This window comes from Psammomys obesus, unplaced genomic scaffold, assembly GCF_907164565.1.
Source record: "Psammomys obesus unplaced genomic scaffold, mPsaObe1.curated_primary_1811, whole genome shotgun sequence".
NCBI lineage: Eukaryota > Metazoa > Chordata > Mammalia > Rodentia > Muridae > Psammomys > Psammomys obesus.
The window spans coordinates 22,847,092-22,867,876 of record NW_026596117.1 but is presented as its reverse complement, the minus strand read 5'-3'; the positions used below and the strand labels follow the sequence as shown (position 1 = coordinate 22,867,876).

The 20,785-nt window shown below is 46.1% G+C and overlaps 1 protein-coding gene across 1 annotated transcript; it reads right to left on the bottom strand.

Moving 5' to 3' along the window:
• Window positions 1–1,654: 1,654 nt before the first annotated feature.
• Ankrd26 (ankyrin repeat domain containing 26) lies at window positions 1,655–20,441 on the bottom strand. Its single transcript, XM_055629182.1, has 8 exons — window positions 20,133–20,441; window positions 16,670–16,728; window positions 16,159–16,258; window positions 14,927–15,132; window positions 9,072–9,276; window positions 8,612–8,724; window positions 7,242–7,371; window positions 1,655–2,437 (listed from the first exon to the last, which is right to left on the bottom strand). The coding sequence occupies exons 1-8, from the start codon at window positions 20,439–20,441 to the stop codon at window positions 2,081–2,083; spliced, it is 1,479 nt and encodes a 492-aa protein (XP_055485157.1). The 3' UTR covers window positions 1,655–2,080.
• Between the last annotated feature and the right edge of the window lie 344 nt (window positions 20,442–20,785).

Genomic DNA, 20,785 nt, shown 5'->3' with positions numbered 1-20,785 from the left:
AAACCTGCAAAATCAACTATCCTGGGCCCGTGGGGGCTCACAGAGACTGAACCACCAAGCAGAGAGCTTGCAGGCGACGGACTGTGCAGCTGGGGCTTCTTGTGGGACGCTAAAGCGGATGCAGGACGGCTCTGGCTACACTCCCTGCCTTTGGATCCCTTTCCCCCAACTGGGCTGCTGTGTCTAGCCTCAGTAGAAGACATGCCTCGTTTTATGGCAACTTGATTAGCCAAGGCTGCTTGGTGTCTAATGGAAGCCACCACCACCCCTTCCTGAGGAGGAAACGAGGAGGAAAGATGAGAGGAAGGGACTGGGCAGAGAGGAGCGTGGGGAAGCTGTTATTGGGATGTAAAGCTTTTGAATACCTTAATAAAAAGATACATATTTAGATGATTATGTATATTCGGAGCCTGGTATTGTCACGGGCACATAAATGAAGGCAAGGACTCCCTCTTTCCCTGGATCTATCGAGAGCAGGTAGTTGAGAGGTAAGTTGTGGGGCCCATGAGCCTCTCCTGTATCCATTCCAAAGAGATAGCTATGTATCTTTACATACTATATAATTATGATACTATACATAATTATAAATACTATAATTAACACATGTGCTATATAATAACACATGTACTTTCTGAGGTGGGTCCAGAATGACAGGAAGTGGAAGCTTTCCGGGAACCCTGCGGCCCTCGGAGGCACTGCAGAGGAGACCCTTCAGGGCGTCCCTGGAAACGCTGTCCCCACAGTGCTGACTAAGGGAGGTTATGGCTCAGCCCTCAGCATGGCTAAGATCCCACTCCCCTCCAGGGCTCTGGCGAACAGAAGGCAGGAGAGAGGCTCCCAAATCTGTCTTCTGGCCGGCACAGCCACGGTAGCCACGGGCTCCCACCTGCACAGGCCTTCCCCGGGGTTTGCACAGGAACAGGGCCAGCAACAGCCCGGAAGGGAAGCGGGGTGGCTCAGGGGGCCTCGCACCCTAGTGCCGAACGAGTTGCTAAGGATAGATTTAGGGAAAGAGGGTTCCTTGCCTTCGGTTGTGTGCCCACGTGTGACAACACCAGGCTCCAGTGGATTGCAATCCAGTGGCCACACAGATGGCCCTGCTTCAACTAAATTGGTCACAAAACAAACCCAGAAGTTAGGAATTCTAGGAGAGAGGAAAGTAGGGAACGAGGAAGGTTGACAGGAGTGAGAGGGAGATAAGAGAGAGCATGCGCCAGGAATGTACTGTGCGCGTGTATGAAGTTGTCCCAACAACTAATAAAAAAGAAACACTTGTGCTTAAACACTTGTTGCTTGTGCTTGCAGCTGTATAAGGTGAATGTGTGGCTTTGCTTACAGCAGGCACTTCAGCTCATGAGGCATCAATTTATCAAAGCATCGCTTCCCAAATACATACAATAGCTAGAACTAAACCGGGAAGATGGGCAAGAAGGTCTGTATTTATTAAACCGGTCTGTAGATTTTTTTTAAACCCCCCCCCCCCCAAGGAAAATGATCAGTATCACGTTTCTTCACGTGTTCATCCTTGCATAGGCAGGAAGCGTTTGGTCTCAGGAATCCTGCAGAACAGCAGCATGGAGTTGAGGGACAGTGCGGGACAGGTTCCGGGCTGCTCGCACATCCTTACCAAGGCGGCCTGCCCTCTCTGTCCACCACACACTCCCAGCCACACGGAACGAGGAATTATCCTAGTCACGCTGGGAGTTCTGTTACTCCAGCTCCGCTATTGGTCCTCGCTGTGTAATTGGTCCTTTCCCTGTATTCCAGCAATGCATTCTGGGAGAGACTCCACTCTCCAGGCTTCCTCTAGCGGCAACAATGAAAATCACAGCAAAGTGAAATTACCCGTGTATGAATGTGCCCAGAGTGGTGTCAGCATTGAAGGCTTGGGTTTGGGTTATAATCTTCCAAAAACAGTTAAGCGCTTGATGTTTACATTTATGCGAACTCTGAAATTTAACCTATAATTACACAACTTACAATAATGCAAACATCACATCAACTGAATCGACTGCATGAGGACAGCAAGGCAGGAAATGCTATATGTAATGAAAAATGAAGGGAGAGAAACTGTCCTGGACTAGCGTCCGGGCTTGCTCAACACGCCTTCCAGCCTCCCAGGGTGCAGTGGGCCTCCACAGCCGACACGAGGCCTGAGGCAGGTCCTCGGAGTGGGCCTCAGCGGCGAGGCATGAGCGCGGCTCGCTGGCTCCCTTCTACTCTTGACGACGTCCAGCCACATGCCGTCTATGCGCTCTAACTCTCCTTGGTAGAGCTGCTTCATCACCGCCAGCTCCTTCTTAACCGAGCGTTCCCGGGTGTTGGCTTCGGCGATGGCAGACTGGATCCTTGTCATTTCAAGGTCCATCTCGGTGAGGAAGGAGGCCCTGGGAGTCTCCTGGACCCACGCTGGGTGTTCTTCAGCTGCTGCCTCTCCCTAAAGCAAGCGGAAGCGCTGTGTTACTTAAAAATCAGAATCCGACCACCCGTTCTATGTGGGGCACTCTTGCTTCACACCAGTATCTCAGAGGACAATTTAAATGCGTGAAAAAGCATTCCGTAGTTCTCAGTATTTGGAATCGGTAACAACTATCATAGGGTTTGTGTTTACAGGGGCTGGAGAGCACTCTCTGCCGTTCTTGAGGACCATTCAAGTCCCAGCACGTGGTCAGGCAGCTCACAAGCTCCTTATAATGCTTAAAAGTAAAATAAGTTTAACAACTAACTTATAAATCATTTGATTCCTGCTCTGTCTCTCTCTCTCTCTCTCTCTGTCTCTCTCTCTCTCTCTCTCTCTCTCTGTGTGTGTGTGTGTGTGTGTGTGTGTGTGTGTGTACATGTTTGGAGCAGGTCCTGGCTCATGCTCGGTGAGCTCTCTCCCATTCAGCCACAGCCTCAGCTCTCATTTACGCGTGTATACTCATGTAACATGACAGTACAAACATTAAAAAGCAGGGGTTTACATTTTTTAGTAGTGAACAATGTAACTTAAGAACAGGTTATGAGGGTGGAAATACCTAGGCCTAGAAAAAACACAAGTGGAAAGGGCTTCGAGGCCAGTGGGAAACTGATAATGAAGTCTGGAAGAGCAGGGACTCAGCTAAGGGCAGGCAGGATTGGAACTGATGGAAGGAGGAGAATGAAGCATGAAGCCATACGCTGACTCCAAATTCTTCCCGTTTGTAACCTCCACCTCATGATTCTAAAATAAATACCTTCCGAGGTGGCATCAAATCCAGGCTGCTGCTCAGAACACGTGGTGTGAAGACCCAGCAATGACCACGGCTATGGCCACATGCTAAGACTTCAGAAACACATAAGCTGATACTGTAGTTGCCAGATTAAACCATAAGGTCACAAAAGCCTCAGAGGCATTCTTGGGTATAGCGCCCCAGGCACTCCAAGGTGAGAAGCTTTACCTCAGAGATTTGCAAACGTGGCTTGAACAGCATCACAAATCCCAGTGAAACACAGGAGACTCAGACTCAAGGGAAATGAAGTAACAAAATACTGCTCTTTTGCTTGGATTAATAGTAACCAAAACAGTTTTCAAAATATGTGTGTGTGGATATTATACATATTATACATGTGTGTATATGTATATTTATATTATATTTATATTTACATTATATGTATATTTCTATTTATATGAGAGAGACAGGGAGAAAGAGAGAGGTAAACGTGAGTGAGGCCACTGGACCTTAAAAGTTCTCTGTGGAAGTACTCAGATACAAATAGGTAATTTTTCTCTCTGGGGGAAAAAAGAAGGAAGAAGAGGTGAAAGGAGAAGAAAGCACCAAGAGGATTCAGCAAAGAGCTCTGGAGTATCATCCCTGGACTCAAGGCTGATTTCTCATGGAAGTCTCACAAGCCGCCTTTGTGTCTTCCATTTTCCATAGAGGAATTTTAATTCAGCAACATGGCTGCTCTGGCAAGGGATCACGTCCAAAAACCTTCTAGGTCTCTGTGATCTGGCTAGAATGCAGACACACTCCGGATTACAATATGATCTGGCTGGAATACAGACACACCCTTAATACACACCCTTAGTACACACATTTAATCTCAAACAATAAAGGTAAGGTTAGTTCTAGAAGGAAGTAGCCATGTTTGAAAGTGACCTCTAATAGAGGGGAAGACACAGCAATGAATCAGAGAAAGATCTGACAGAATGAGGCAGAGATAGGATATATCCAACTTTCATGAGAACAGAACAGAAACAGAAGCTACTTAAGAGCAGCACAAGGAGAGAGAAGAGAATTTTTGTTATTACAGTTTATTCACTATGTATCCCAGCTGTGGCCCCTCCCTTGTCCCCTTTCAATCTCACCCTCTCTCTCTCTCTTCTCCCATGCCCTTTCCCCAGTCCACTGATAGGGGAGGACCTTCCCCTTCCTATTCCTGACCCTAGCTTATCAGATCTCATCAGGACTGGCTGCATTGTCTTCCTGTGTAGCTGGTAAGGCTGCTCCCCCATCAGAGGGAAGTGGCCAAAGAGCCGGCCAATGAGTTCATGTCAGAGACAGTCCCTGTTCCCCTTACTAGGGAACCCACTGAGGCTGAGAAGACCGATACTCCAACCAAGGACCATGCATGGAGAAGAGAATTTTTTTACTAAAAGTTTTGTTTTTGTTTTTAAACTGGGACAGTTTTACAGAGACAGGTTGCAGAGAGAATGAGATAGAAACAGGTGAAGACAAAAGTGAGCGAGAGAATAAGAAGGAGCCAGAAGATTTAAATATATTGCCAGAATTAGTTTGAAGCCAAGCAGGGCAATTCAGTCAGGAGTCAAGAGAAGCCAGCTTGAATCAGTCAGCGTTTAAGCCACATCAGCTTAGTTGAAACAACCAAAGAATGTTCAGAAAGAGCAAGAAAGGCTTCGGAAAGGCTCTCATCTCATCCCCTCATCCAAGGAAATAAAAACAACATTTATATATTTTGTCTATTGTTGAGACCTGGTCCTTTTGGAATAAGTATAGCCATATTTGTTTCCAGCCCACCAGCAGCCACATCATCTCAACTTGTTGCTGACAAAAAAAAAAAAAAAAAAAAATCTCTATACAGGTCAGATTGACCAAAAACGGTGCTTATGTTCAGCATACTCTTTGGCCTTGTTGTTCCTAGAAACTTCCCAACCATAAGCACAGCTCCCCAACTGCCAGACACACTTTCAAGGTTAGCTAGAACTGCTTGTTAACAAAGTAACTTGAGTCAGAGCTGACCACCCTGTTTCACCATCCGCCCTCTGTATGAGCTAATTGCGGTTTTTGCGTTTATAAACTGACTGTGAAAAATGAGTCAAAGTCACAGTTAAGCTCCTGAGTTCCTTTCTGTGTCCCTGGTCGTGGCCAGTCTTCAGGTTTGGGGGTGTTGTGTTCAATAAATCATCCATAGTGTTTGGGCGGCCATCCTTGCACTGTCGCACACGGAGGCCCCACTGAGGTTGCCTACTACTCTAGACCACCTCCCAGTTTGAAGGATGAATGCCAGCAAAGCAGCCGCTCCTCCATAAGGAAGTAAGCTTTCTTTTCTTGGTTTCTTGATGTTTTTTGTTTGTGTGTGTGTGTGTTTCTTGGTTTGGTTTTGGTACGGTCTAGACCTTGGTGACTCAGGAAGAGCATGGACACAGCCATGCTCTTTCTAGTCTGGAGAAGGAAGATGTTTACTTCTTAACTTATTTTAGTTCATCGCAAAGATTTGCAGACAAAAGCAGCTAAATTGGGACAGCAAAAACGAGCTGTCTCTTTCCTTGGAGCCTGGCACTTGCAGCTGGGAGTCTCCTGCCTGGATCAGGCTGGCAGCAAGCTCAGGGCTGCCTGATCTGTGCATACTTGCTCCTAAAGGGTCACCAACAGCTTTTCAGTTTCTCTGGTAAAAAAAAAAAAAAAAAAAAAAAAAAAGCTGATGGCTAATCCTCTGTGCCCATGAGAACTAGATTTAGCTGAACAGGCTTAACTGGTTCCGAGTTCTATGCTCTGAGCTCTGCTGCTGGATGCTGATTTGAGCTCCTGCAATCCCAGAAGCCTCTAACATGGTGAGTGCAGGGTCATTACCCACAGTGGGGAGGAAGAGATAGCTAAGCAATGAAATTAAAGGTGTGTGCTAGGGCTCAACCACACCAAACAAGAGACAGGTTTTACAGTTCACAGTCTCAGGGTTCACAATGAGATAAAATATTCTGCAACAGCAGGTACTAAAATTTTCAAGTGGGAGACGCAAGCCATTGCAGAAAAAGAGCAGTATATACTGTCTTTGGACAGGCCATCCTTTCAGTCATTCACAGAGAAGGGCCAACAGAGCATGACAAAGGAATTCCAAGCAACTTTCAACACGAAATTAGAAAACGCTCTCAGAATTCAGCCCTGGGACTCTTTCTTACCCCTGAGGACTCTAAGCCACAGAACTAGCCCTGGTGTTCCAGTGTGGGCTGGTGGAGGGGTTCCAACTGCTACCCAAGGGACATTCCAGTAGGGGAGTTCCAGCTGCCTTCCCAGCCAAAGGCAGCCAGGGATAACACCACCATCTTGAACAACTAGACGTCACCTCAGCCCCGTTGGCCTCAAGCTGCCCCAACCTCAGCATAGAGACAAACTGCTCCCCAAAGTTTTCCCAACCCACAGATTCAGCCACCAAACATCCCTGAAGCCACCAAATCGGGAAATTTCACAGGAAAGGGGGAAGATGGGTTTGAAAGAGACTCAGTAGGACAGCCACACAAGCACGGAAGTTACGGCTCCTTGAGGAGGAACCTAGGAAACAGGGCACCGAGCAAACCCCATCAAGCCATGCTGGTGAGAAGAGGCAGCACCGGGGAGAGCACAGTAGGGCCACACAGGAGGTTCTGCACGGCGCCCTCCAGCTGCAAACTCGTACGGTGCCCAGTGTGTCTCAGAACGCCCCCTCAAACTGGGGGCTGTGGGAAAGGGGGAAGGTAAGGCTGCCTAACTGCAGTACCTAACTGCTACTGAAGTCTGTAGTTCGAGCACCTACATTTCACTACAACCTTAACTCTAACCTCATGATGTCCTGCTTTTGAATGTTAGTGGTCTCTCCGTGTGGTAGAGCTAGCCACAAGCCAGTTTCAAGGTGAGAAAAGCAATCCTGTGCCCTTCTAGTGAAAAAGACATGTGTTTCCCTGATATGTGTAATACTATAGTCCAATCTTCATTGGCTGTTGGGTTTTCAGACATTTTTTTCCCCAGGATTAAGTGATTTTGATCCCCAAACAGGTTACAGCTCACCTCAGGGTTTAGCATGACAACTGGAACGCTCATTTCAGTTTGATTGACTTTTGAAACTTCTCGAAAACTATGTCCTCTGCCTTCACACCCATGTCCTTCCTTTGGACGCATATTAAAGATCTTTTTTATTCTGCAAGAAGGCAAAGGACAAGAGAGAGGGCTTTTTTTTTTTTTAAAGAGTAAATATCTAGCAGTTGTTTAAATAAACTTTATGCTCTATCATATGTAGAAAACATCTGTGATCACAATCCTGTCTCAAAACAACTTGACTTGAAACCATTTGGATTAAACCATAATCTCAGACAATTGATGTCTTAGCTGGGGTTACTACTGCCTCGAGAGAGCACCATGAACAAAAGCAAACCGGGAAGCAAACAGGATTCTTTGCATGTGTATCTTAAATTGCAGTCCATCAAGGGAAGTCAGGACGGGAACTCAGGCAGAGCAGGAACCTGAAGGCAGGAGCTGATGCCGAGGCCATGGAGGGGGCTGCTTCCTGGCTTGCTCAGCCTGCCTTCTTAGAGAGCCCAGGACCACCAGCCCAGGGTGCCCCTCCCCCATCAATCACTAAGACAGTGCCCCACAGGCTTGCCTACCACCTGATCTGTTGGAGGCATTTTCTCTATTGAGGTTCTGCCCTCTCAGATGACTTCAGCCTGTTTGTGTCAAGTTGACACAAACTTATCCGGACCAGGGGCTTAGGAACTTCCACCCTGGAGTGAGGAGTTTTTGGAAACAATGGCTGCTGGGGAAGGAAGAATGGGTCTTATTTGGGGATGTGGTCCTGGAAAGGCCAGTTTACCCCAGTAGATGTGTCTACACCCCTCCCATCCAGGCAGCACTGACAGACTTGACCTGTGCTTTTAACAAGCACATAAAGTTCTCAGGAAAGTGGGTGGAACGGGAGGAGAGGGGTAAGGAGATCTCACCAAAACACTCAATGTGTACATGTAAAGTTCTTAAACAAAAAATTTAATGAAATAATAAAAATCACTTTTGTGTGATATAATTGTAGTACGCCTCCTCTTTTTGTACTAGTTACCAGTGATGAAATTCACGTGCTAAAACTTGTCTGGCTTTTATTTTGAATGAAGTTATCATTAAGATAAAACAAAGGTGATGAATGATAAAATCTAAGGAAATAAAAATTCAAGGTACATGAAGCGGAGTACAGTCGGCATTACTCTTATGGTTTAAAACTTATTACTGTGTAAATGTAACTTTCTGACATTCAGAGGGTTGGGGCTGCATTCTGCATGTCTGAAGTCCACATTACAGTGCATGTGAATTTTCACTGTGAATTTATGTTCAGGTTTTCATGAAATCAAAGCCATGGCAAGCACCGGTTGAAGAGATCTGAGCGGGCTTACTCAGTCAGCTCTCTCTGTAGCTCCTTAGTCCTCCTTGCTTCTCGATGCAAAGCACAGAGCAGGGACCGTGCTGACTTGCCCTCTTCTCTCCTCACTGTCTTCTTATCTTCGGACTTCGGAAAGAAGTTAGGACAAAGTTGTTTAAGTAAGAAGACCTCTTCCTTAAAACACTTCAGGACTCCTGTAACCCCACTCACGCCTGTTTCTAACACCTAGTGCGGGTGTGGAATGTAAGAAAGCTCTGTGTCCATCTGTTTACAAGTATTAACACAGTGGTGTGCAGTGACTATGGGAAATGAGAGCTCAGGGTAGTTTTTTTAGTTATAAACTTTCTCTTTCCCTCACGAACATTATCGCGACCTTGTCTTACTAAAGAGACACGAACTAGATAACTCGGTATTTCACCCAGCACTGAGGGACTCCAGGAAGTTAAACCCAGAGGTGCGATTATGCAACTCACAGAGCACTGAGGCTTCTCCATGGAGTCACAGCTGGCCTCTGGGCCTCCATGGGGCTGGGACACACTTCCCTGTGGCTCCACGACGCTGCTTGTGAGAGTTGGCACTTGAGGGCACTCAGGGTGGGACCCCACAAGAGCCACCACTGTGGAGGTGTTCCGCCACAACTCCAGATTTGCACATGACCGCTCTGGACGCTTGCCAGTCCTGCACAGGTTTACAAAATGTAAACATTGAGTATGTCCAATGTTCCCCCAAATGACTGCAAGGTTCTAACATGATGTGCACCTTAAAGAATGATGCCGTGTGCCAACACTGAAGCTGTGACAGGGTGCCGTGTAAACTATAGGATTAGGAAGGTTCTTAAACACAGCAAGGCTTGGAAGGACATCTCTATAATCCTTATGCTTAGGGAGCTAAGACAGTAGTTTTGTGAGTTCAAGGCCAGGCTGGGCTATGCACTATGTCTCAAGACACAAGAAGCAAACAAAAAATGGTATGTCTATTTCCAGGGAAATTTTAAACCAACTAGTGAATCAAACAATATGGGACAGATTAATGATATGTGGCTTCTCTGCTAAAACTATGGTCCATGGAAGAAATCTACTTTGATTTTTTTTTAACGTGTCTCTAAAGATTTATGTTTTTAAAGGGTAATTCTGTAAGGCAATAGCATACTTGATAATTCTAATAATTCTATTGCATATGAACATATTAAAATATTGTGCTGTACTACTAAAATACATTCAATCAGAAAAAGCTAAGAATGTCTGAGCTGGGCATGGTGGCCTTTAATCCCAGCACATGGGAGACAGAGGCAAGTGGGAGGATCTCTGAGTTCTAGGCCAGCTTGGTCTGCTATGCAAGTTCCAAGACAGCCAGGGCTACACAGAGAAATCCTGACTCAAAAAAAAAAAAAAAAAACAGAAAGGAATACTTATGATGATGGCTAATCCTAGGTCTCAACTTGATCAGATCTGGAATTAACTCCAACTCAAGCTTCTGGGCACGCCTGTGAGAGATTTTCTTGAAAATATCATTTAATGCACAGAGATCTGCTCTGAACGTGGGTGCAGCCATGACCAAAGGCCCTGAAAGACAGAGACTTCTCTTTTCGCCTGCTTCCCCTCACCTTTGCTGCAAGTGCATCTCACCTGCTGCTGCGGCTCCCTTTCACCAATATTAGCACTAACTTCTCTGGGCCTCCAACAGAGACTGGAGACCAGCAGCTCTCCAGGAACAGCGTCAGCCTCATGGACTGAGCGGAATGCAGATTCTCAGGCTCTTTGGTGTGAGGCTGCCATTGCTGAGCTACCCAGACTGCAGTCTGTAAGTTAACCTAAGAAATCCCCTGTGCGCCTGTGTCTTCTTTTTCATTTTTTTCTCCTTTTCTCTTTTTCCATACCTATTCTTCCAAACCCCGGAGGCTGGCCTGGTTTATATTATGTCAAATGTGTATTTAGTTTATTAATTTTCTTACTTTATTACTGTATTAAATTATACAGAGAGGTCACATGGCTCTATCCTCTCAGTACAGCCTGCTGTTAACGGTGTATTCAGCCCGCTTTCCCCTTTGCCTTAACTACTCCCATTCCCATGTACATCCTCTCCTCTACTTCCTGTCTAACTTGACATGAGACTAGTCACGTGGTCCTGCTGTAACTTCCCACCTTTTCTTTCCCCCTCCTTCCCACAGATTCTTGCATACTAACACGCACAGTGCTATCTGGGTCCCTGAACTCCCTAAGCAAATCTGTTAACAGGTGCCTGTTTTGTAGGCCCCTGCAGAGTGGGCTGATGACTGGGTAGCCACTGTTGCCGACAGTATTCAACCACAGGGGAAGACCAAATGCTGGGGCCTGGAACACCAGTCCAACACACAAATACAACTATACCACAACCTTGATTCTCCTGGACACTGCAAACAAAATCACTGAATTAAAAGAACAAGAAAAATAACTCTTTACAAGACATCTAACTCCAAAAGGGCAGATCCCAGGGCAAAAACACAACAGGAAAAACCAAGATGGCTCATTTCCTCTGAAAATTACCAGTCTGGGCTGCAAAGAAGGGTCAGAGATTAGAAGTTCTTTCTGCTCTTCCAGGAGACCCAGGGTTCAGTTCCCAGCACCCACAGGACAGTTTACAGCAATTTGTAACTCCAGTTTCAGGGATCCAATGCTCTGGCCTCCATGAGCAACAGGCCTGCATCTGACGTACATCCATGCACTCAGACCTTATATATACACAATGGAATACTATTCAGCCATTAAAAATAGGCCTTTTTCTTAATTAGTAATTGATGAGGGGGCCTCCGTCCATTACTGGTGGTGCCATCCCTGGGCTGGTGGTCCTGGGTTCTATAAGAAAGCAGGCTGAGCAAGCCAGGGGGAACAAGCCAATAAGCAGCGCCTTCCATGGCATCTGCTTCAGCTCCTGCCTCCAGGTTCCTGCCCTCTTTGAGTTCCTGTCCTGACTTCCATTCATGGTGAAGAGAAATATAGAAGTGTAAGCTGAATAAACTCTTCTTTTCCCACTTGCTTTTTGGTCATGGTGTTTTGTTACAGCAATAGACACCTTTCAATAATAATTCTGAGTATCAATGGTCTCAATTCACCCACCAAAAGACACAAACTAGATGACCAGGTAAAAAACACAATCCTCATTTTCAATGCCTCTGAGAAACATGCTTTACCATCAAAGATATACACTATCATAAGGGTTTTGTATTCCAAACACAGGAAACCAGGAAACATGTGTTGCTATTTTAATATTGAACAAAACAGACTTCAAACCACATCTGGTCAGAAGAGATGAAGGGGTAATGTTACTTCAGTTTGATCCAGAGAATAATCCAGCAAGAGAAAATTATATTTATAAATACAAACACATCAGAAAGAGGCAGATCACATTTTGTAAAGCAAGCATTCCCAGCTACAACCCCAACAGAGTAACAGTATTGACATCAATTCTTACAGTTCACCACTAGACAGATCATCTGTACAAAAAGTGAATAAAGAAACAGGAATTAAATGACAACATAGGCAAAATCGACCTAAAAGATATCTATAGCACATTCCACCCAAACGCCAAAAATAGACATTTTCCTCAGCAGCTCGTGGAGCTTTCTCTAAAAATAAGTCACACATTAGAACACAAATCAAGTCTCAACAAAAGTAAGAAGACTGAAACACTGTCTCACTTTCTACCTGATCATGATGACCTAAAGCTATAAATCGACATCATGGGAAACTATAGAAAAATATAGAAAATACACAAACTCATGTAGATTAAGCAATGCACTATTGAATTATGAATGAGTCATTGAAGAAGCCAAGAAGAAAACCTAAAAGATCCTAGAATTAAATGAAAATGAAAGCACAATGTGCCTGAATTTGGGATACAATGAAGGCAGTCTTAGGAAGGAAGTTTATAGCTCTAAGTGACTACAATTTAAAAATCTGGGATCTTAAGTGGACAACGGGAAGACAAACATTAAGGAATTAAAAAGAGATTACATCAGTCCCCTAGAGCAGCAGGCTAAGGGAAATAACTAAGATCAGGACAAAAAACAGTGAAGTCGAAATAAGCCAAAAACAATAAAAAGAATCAATTAAACAAAGACCTGGGTCTATGAAAATATTAACAGAATTAATAAACATTTAACCAAGTTAACCAAAAGAAATAAAGAGAAGAATAAATCTTTAGGGATGAAGGGAAATGATTGCAATAGACACAGAGGAAACTCAGAGAATCATGAGGACATAGTTTTAAAAAATGATATTCTACTAAATTGGAAAGTTCTGAAAGAACTGTATGATTTTCTAGATGTATTTGACCTACCATAGTTAAACCAAGATAAAATAAATGTTAAAAATACAAAACCACCAATGAGATAAAAGCAGAATTTTAAAGACTCCCACGCACAGCTGGAGAGATGGCTCTGTGGTTAAAGACATTTGTTCTGACAGAGGACCTTGGTTCAGTTCCCAGCATGCAGCCACAATCGTCACTCCAGTTCCTGACACTCACACTCTCCGTAGGTACCAGGTACACACGGGCTGTACATACATACATGCTGGAAAAACACTCAGACACATAAAAATGAAAACAAACTGTAAACTGTATCTCCCTGCCAAAAGCCCAGGGCCAGATGGATTTCAATACAGAATTCTACCAGACCTTTAAAGAACTAGCTCCAATACCCCTCTTTTTTTTTTTTTTTTTTTTTTTTGTCCATAAAGGAAGAAACACTCCCAAATCTTTCTTAGGAAGCCAGACAGCCAAGCTAGATAAAGACGCAACGAAAAAGGAGAATGATAGGCCAGTCTCACCATGATCGAGCAGGCTTCGCTCCAGGGAGGCAGAGAGGCATGTGAAAATCAATAAATGCAGTTTATCACATAAATATATCCAAGGACAGAAGCTGCATGACCACCTTATTAGGTCTATTAAAGGTCTTTCATAAAAATCCAGCATCTCTTGATAAAATCCTGGAGAGAGTAGGGATGAAGAAAGCATATGGGGAAATGATAAAGGCTAATTAAGTATGGAAAACCAATAGCTGTAGTCACAGCGGGGAAAACCTGAAGCGCTTCCCCTTAGAGCAGAACGAGGTGAGGCTGTGGTCCCTGCTTTTGCCTCTCCTGTTCAGTAGTGTAGATTAGACAGACAAGGCCCAGGAGGACCGAGGCAAACTCTTCTGGGCATGACGGGATGGCAGCTGTCCTGAGCACAGAGGCGTCCGCAGAGCACGCCGGTCACCACCCCGGCTCGGCTGGGGGGAGCCTCGCAAGACACCCCCCCCCAACAGGAGCGTTGACAGTTGCGTCTTCTGAGACAGCATCAGTTCTCTCTAAGCCCGTGGTCCCCGGGAGGTGGGCTAGTCCTCCAGCGGACAGCCCCGGACCCAGCAGAACGTGGGCACAGCTCAGTGGGCTATAATTAAAAACGGGGGAAAAAAATTAAAAAAAGAGCCGAATCCAGGGATGACGGCGAAGGCGGGCGTGGACCTGGGAGAAGCTAGGATTGGAAGCGGAAGGTGAATGTGACCAAAATACCCTGTACACACGAATGAAAGCCTCAGTGCCTCAATAAGAATGTTTAAATGTTTTAAATCCCTCACAGACACCCGCAGGCATTCGCTTCTGTACATCGCTCCCTTGACGCGGAAGAAACCGAGCTTTTGGCGCTGAAGAGGAGTTCTGAGTCTGCGCGAGGCCGGGACGGACAGAGATGAGAGACTGACAGACAGAAGCAGCCCAGGCAGCGGGCTCTAAACAGGCTGCCAGGCGGCCTGCCCGTCCTGCACCCGCCAGGGAGTCATGGCAACCAGCAGGCCCTTCCCTCCAGCTCAGGGTTGGTCCTGTCCGTCATGCCGTCCATCAGCGCTTGCTGGGGGGGCGGGGGGGGACGCAGAAGGGCAGTGACCCTGCTGCCCCCTCACGGTGATGCTCAGATCTCAGGAAGTGCCCTGGGAGCACTGGACAGCTTGGCTCTAAGTTACACTCTTCCCAAAGCAGCTAATCTTTTCATGTTTACGTTTGTGAAAACACAGACAATCGAGTTATAATCACTGTGTTAACTAAGACAAACACCTACCCAAAAGCCAATAGATTAAGTGAACCGCGGGAGAATACTGAGGTAGAAAACAGACGTAGAGCAAAAAAAAAAAAGGGGGTAAGATGCGTCCTGAACTAACATTTGGAAGGAAGTTCATCTGCCAGCATGGCTCCCAGAACTACAGTGTCCACCCAGCTGTCAAAATCTACAAATCTGGGAACCCAGCTCACTGACAACTATGCTTTAGTGACAGGCGCTGAGCTGAGTTTGGTCTCAGAGTCTCTCTCTCACTTACCTGTTTGAAAGAAGTGAGAGTAAGGCGTTGTTGTCTCTCAGCTCTTTTAGATAGAGTTCTTTGTATTTTTTCACCTCCATTTTGCACACGCCGTCTTGCATTCTCATTTTAGAGAGCTCGGAGGCACACTTCATCAGCTCCGGGGTACTCCACGACGGGGCAGCGTCCTCCCTCGGCTTCCCTGGATCTTCCCGTGACGCCTCCTCCTAAGTCGGAACGCAAGTGACTACTGCGAACTTCAATTTCTTCAGTTTACACCCATGACTCAGCAGCTGTAAGTATGCCAGAAATGGAATCTGCATTTTGAAAAGGGACACTCTGGGGTAAATGAGGTGACCAGCAAAAGGTATTAAGTAGAGGCCGGATGGGAACTGATGTTTGGAGAAACAGCAAAAATGGATAATGACATGTGCACGTGAAAATGTCACACGGTTTCTTTGCATGCCAGTAAAATAATAACTCAATAAAGAAAAACACTGGAGTTCAAAATATTTTTCTTCGGTATCAACTATTAAATATAGCTAGTAAACATTTGTGATTCATTCATTGCGCATGCGTGTGTGTGTGTGTGTGTGTGTGTGTGTGTGTGTGTGTGTGTGGTTTCTGAGGGTTTGGAGTGCTGTGCTTTGAAAGCTAGTCAAACTGCATCATGTTCTCAGCCATAAATCACCTTGTGTTTGCTCTGGTGTCATTTCATAATTCCAAAAATAATAAAATCAATTCAGAAATTTTAATCACAAACACTGTAACTAAAAAGGAGCTAAAAAGTTTCCGGAGAGAGGGAATCGCTGTCTTTAGTTATTATCCCACTAGGCTCTAACTCATGCTCACAAGGACGGCCCTGGTTACTCTCTTGGGGTCACAGAGCAAGTGAACAGACAGCCATGTGCGAAGAAGACTTACAGGGAGGAAGAAGAGTGGACGGGTGGGGAGAGACGGGTGTGAGAGCAGTTGGTATGCAGCATACACAAGAGAGAGACTATAAAAACAATTTTAAAAATTAAGAAGAATAAGGGAGATATGGTATGCCTTCATTAATTAATGTGCTCCGTTTCTGTAAAGCCAGGGGACCGACCGTCGCCTCTGCTGATAAGTAGTAACAACGTGACTAAAGCAAGCGTTTTTATCAGGGAGCCTTTCTGCGCTGGATAACGCAGCCCTGTGGGACACTGCCGGAGAAAGAACAGCTCTTCCACACCAGTGACATAACGAAAACGATGAGACTCACTTACCACATGGATTCCTGCCCCAATCAGCTTTTCTCCGAGTGCTTCCATTTCTCTCACTTGTTCTTCAAGAACGGCAATTAGGTTGGAATTTTCAAGTTCTATCCTAAATATTTTAAAGGAATTATTCTCACAGATGAATTTTTTAACACTACACAATTTCCAAATAATTGTCTTAAAATAATTTAGCAGATGCTTAGAAAAACAAGCTAATTGGTAGATGTGTTATTTTTCTAGCTGTGTTCTGTGGCTAGTTGTAAAGTTTAGGGACAGTGTGAATAAATTCTTTGTCTTTTTTTTTTTTTTTTTTGTGGTGCTTTCGGAGGAAACCAGGGCCTTACACAGGCAAACATTCTGCCCCTCGCAATTACGTAATGCAAGCCAAGTGGTTGGAAGCAGAAGTTTCACCGTGGCCTTACACGCGGGCACCTCGGCTCACGTGGACTCGGCGCTCGAATGCTCAGCCTGCCTGCTGCACAAACACTCCCGCTAGCTCTCAAGCTGCAGGCAGTGATACCTCTGAATCCTACAGCGCATCTTCTCCGCAGCTTTCAGCGTCGCTAGTGCTTCTTGCAACTGGAACAAAGAACGGGGGAAAGTTACAGTTAGACCCCGGTATGAGCTTGTCCACAGAAGCACAGACCGGCCCTTCCTCTGCATGCTGTGTGCAGTCGCCGCCTGCTCAGCTCAAGAGCTGCCAGGCCTATCGACAGGATCTGGCTGGCGGACGCTGTCTGGCTTTCTTCAGAAATGTTTATGACCCCACCACTAATGTTGAAACACATCATTAGTTGTAAATTATATTTTATCAGGTACTCAAGTTGACACAATTAGTACAACAGGAAGAGGAAATTCCACGAGGTAATAAGCATTCGTGTTTTTTACCTCTGGGCATCACTCACTGACGCTATAATGTGAGAACCCGTGGCAGGGATGATAAAAATGAACACCTCAGATGGTGTCTTAGTCACTGTTTGATTGCTGTGAGGAGACACCACGACCAAGGCAACTCTTATAAGAGGGAGCATTTAGTTGGGGCCTTGCTCCCTTTCAGAGGGTGAATCCACTGTCATCACAGTGGGAACATGGCGGCAGGCATGAGACACTGGGCCTAGAATGAGCTTTTGGAACTTCCAAGCCCACTCCTAGTGACACACTTCCTTCAGCAAGAACACACCTCCTGATCCTTCTCGAACAGTGTACGCCCTAATGACGAAGCTTTGGAAGGTGTGAATCGATGGGGCCGTTATCATTCAAACCACCCCACTGTCCCATGGGATCATTTTCAGGGACAGTGTCAACACGGATGTCAGAATGTCTGGGCCTCCACCTCACCTTGACACTGAGAGGTGTGCAAGTGAATGATTTGTCTTGGTTTCTTTATGTGTGATGTGCAGATATTGGTAGAAATTACCACACCGGATTGCCAGGGATATTGTTGCCGGCATTAGTGTCAAGATTACATTTGATAGTCTCATATGAGGCGCGATCCCTTTCTGAGGAGTCCTTTCTGTCCTTAGTGAAAGCGGCAGCGTATGGGAAATGAGCCACCTAAAGCAGCCTTAATAGTTCTTAGAACATGGCCTACAGTGCCGGTGTCGTGCAGCTGTTTTCTCTGGGTGGAAACCTCTCTTCCTGGAGGAGACGGAACCACAAGACCTCATGAAAACTACGAGGCTCCGGATGGCCGCAAAACTTACAGGACCCCCGGAGTCCCTCCGGGAGAACAAATGGTACCTGAGGGAGAGGAGCTTTCCCACAGAGCTGCTGTGCCTGTGCAGGGAGCATCGGAGCGGTCACTGAGCTGGGGTGGGCTTTTCAGTCACTCGGCTGCCCAAGTGCCCCGTGCTTCTGCAGCGAGCCCCGAAACTCAGTGCGGGTTTCAGCCTGACTGGGCAGCATTGCTCTTTGCTGTGTCATTGCTGCCCTCCTGCTGTGTATAGACAGGTAGTCACATCTCCAGAGAGAAGGCCACACCGCACCTGGACACTGCCCGCTTGCACTAGCCCACGCCCTGCCCCCCAGCTCTTGGGAGGACTCAGCAGGCTGTGATCTTGTAGTGCAAACGGCTAAAGCCTCTGCTGGAGCCTACAGCACAATCCCCGGTGTCTGTCAGTCTGTCCCAGCAACTGTTAGTGAGGCGGCTCTGCCACCCCCACACCCCACGAGTAGGTTAGGGTGATATGGAAAGGTGTGTTTAAAAAGCTACTGCAGGGGCCTTCCCACCAATTATAGCTGCAGTTTCCAGTTCTGGCTACTTAAGGAAGGAAGATACACATTTTGAGGCAAACAGGAACATTTAATTAAACGATGTCCCCTATTCATTAAGTGCATTTGATTGTATATTAAACTTCTCACAATACTGAAAGTAGTATATATTAAATAGTATATATTGAAAATAAAGATGTCACTACATGTTTGTCCTCAGGAAAAAATATTGGTAAAATACAGATTTTATCCTAAAACTTAAGCAAATATGTTTTTAAGTTATTTAAGAAAAAGTGTCTTATCTCACCTGATATTCCTCCCAATTTATATTTAGATAATATTTTCTCCTATGCAGATTAAATCAGGGTAAAGCTGAAGGATAAACTGTTCTGAACAGACAACTTTGGATGGATTTAGGACAATCAGTCCAGTTAGGGAAGTTTTTGTGGCAGAGAAAATGGTGAGCCACTCATAGACAAAGGAGGTCATACTAGAAGATCCAGAAAAGCCAGAAAGAGCAGCATGAGGAAAAGCCAGGAGCTCAGTTCACCGGAGGGCAGAACCGTCTGGCACAGAGACAAGAGAGGCCCACAGGCCTGCTGGAGCAGAGGTGGCAGAATCGTTAGCAGGAGCTGAGCAGTGCCGCAAACTAGCCAACGCCTGTCAGCTGAGGAGCAGGTACGTGCTGTGTGTGTGTGTGTGCCTGTGTGAGTTTGTGCATCTGTGTCTGTATGTGTCTATGCATCTGTGTGTGTGTGTCTGTGTTTCTGTGTGTGTATGTCTGTGTATGTGTCTGTGTGAGTTTGTGTGTCTGTGTGTGTTTGTGTGTCTGCGTGTCTGTGTCCATGTGTGTCTATGTGTCTTTGTATGTGTGTGTCTCTTCTGTGTCTTGAGACAGGAACTCATATGGGCCCATCTTCCTTTTCTCGACTCTGTGCTGGGATCGGAGATCTGAGCCTCCATGCCTAGCCATCTGAGGGATGCTACCCAGCCACATAAGGAAAGGAAGACGGGTCCCAAAAGCATCATGCTGCCTAAAAGGAGCAAGTTGAAAGGGCTGAAAAGTTTGTAACTATCCACATGAAATGCTCAAAACATGGCAATCAAATCCACCATGTACGGATTGGTGATTTTCAAAGACTATGAAAGGTTGCAGATATATATTATTCAGATTCTAATTACTTGAATGACAGCTGAACTTATCAAAGAACAAAGGAAGTTCTTCAGTGCAGGCGGACGCAGTACTGGGAATTAACACACATTGCAGAACATTTAGCCAACATCACTGCAACTGCGGGGCCAAGGAATCCTGTACGTTAGCCTAAAAGACACTAAACTCACACCCATCCTAGCGGCTGCCCTGGGCTTACGGTCCCTGCCATCATTCAGAAAATATGTGCGGGCATCCACCATATGCCACTATTACCACAAACAAAACTCAAGAACCGATCCATGAAGGTCATCAGCCATTTGTAGGATGGGACGACATTTTGTTTAAGTCTAAATAAAAGTCACATGACACAAAGTGCCGTGGTCCGCCATGGAGCACACTGTGCCGTGTTCCCACAGACAGCTGGACACGGTGCTGTGGTAGAGGACAAAGTCTGTGCAAAACACAGGACTGTGAGCGTTTCACAGTGAAACTGCCTAGCGCGTTATCTCAGGTTGTAATCCTGTCTCTAGGCAACACAGAACTGCTGTCAACGAAGGGAGTGCTCTACGTTGATCAAATTAAAGTCAGAAATATAAGATTTTACCAAAGACTAACTCACCTCACTCCACGTTTTTTCTTCCGTTTCTGCCCACGGACAGGTCCCAGGGTGTGGCACATCGAGTTTCTCAGAGTATCTCTGTCTTTCAGTTCTCGAGTTTTCCATGTTTCCAGGAGGCAGCTGTGCATTTGTCATAGTCTTCTCTTCTTGTGAGGCAAATCTGCAGTTAAAGATGCTTTTATTGGCACTCCATTCCTGGCCCACAGCTCTGTCTGCATCCCCAGAGGCCTGCTGCCACCAGGAGGGGCAAGTGAGACCCCATGTGCCCAGTCCCCCGCCTGCTGGGTCCCCTTGGGCAAGCCTAGCCATGGTGAGCTCCACTTCGCAGGCCACGGCTCTACCCCCATTCCCAGAGGCCTGTGGCTACCGGGCCACTGGGTGAGACCCTTCCCACCCAATTCCCCAATGCTGTGTCCTGTCTGCTGCTCTCTGCCTGGTGGTCCTGGGTTCTAGCAGAAAGCAGGCTGAGCAGGCCAGTGAGTAGGATCCCCATGGCCTCTGCACCAGCCCCTGCTTCCAGGTTATGGCCCTGTTTAAGTCCCTGTCCTGACTCTCTTGGATGATGTACAGTGGAAGTATGTGGAAGTATAAGCCAAATAAACCCTTTCCTCCTCAACTTGCTTTTGGTCATGGTGTTTCATCAACCAGTAGCA

Coding starts and splice junctions, on each gene's coding strand:
- Ankrd26 (XM_055629182.1), bottom strand. CDS start 20,441: ATGGCTAGGCTTGCCCAAGGGGACCCAGCAGGCGGGGGACTGGGCACA. Junction 8,725..9,071: donor TGGAGAAGCCTCAGTGCTCT/GTGAGTTGCATA, acceptor TTCTTTCCGAAG/TCCGAAGATAAGAAGACAGT. Junction 2,438..7,241: donor TTGTCATGCTAAACCCTGAG/GTGAGCTGTAAC, acceptor CGCTTGCTTTAG/GGAGAGGCAGCAGCTGAAGA.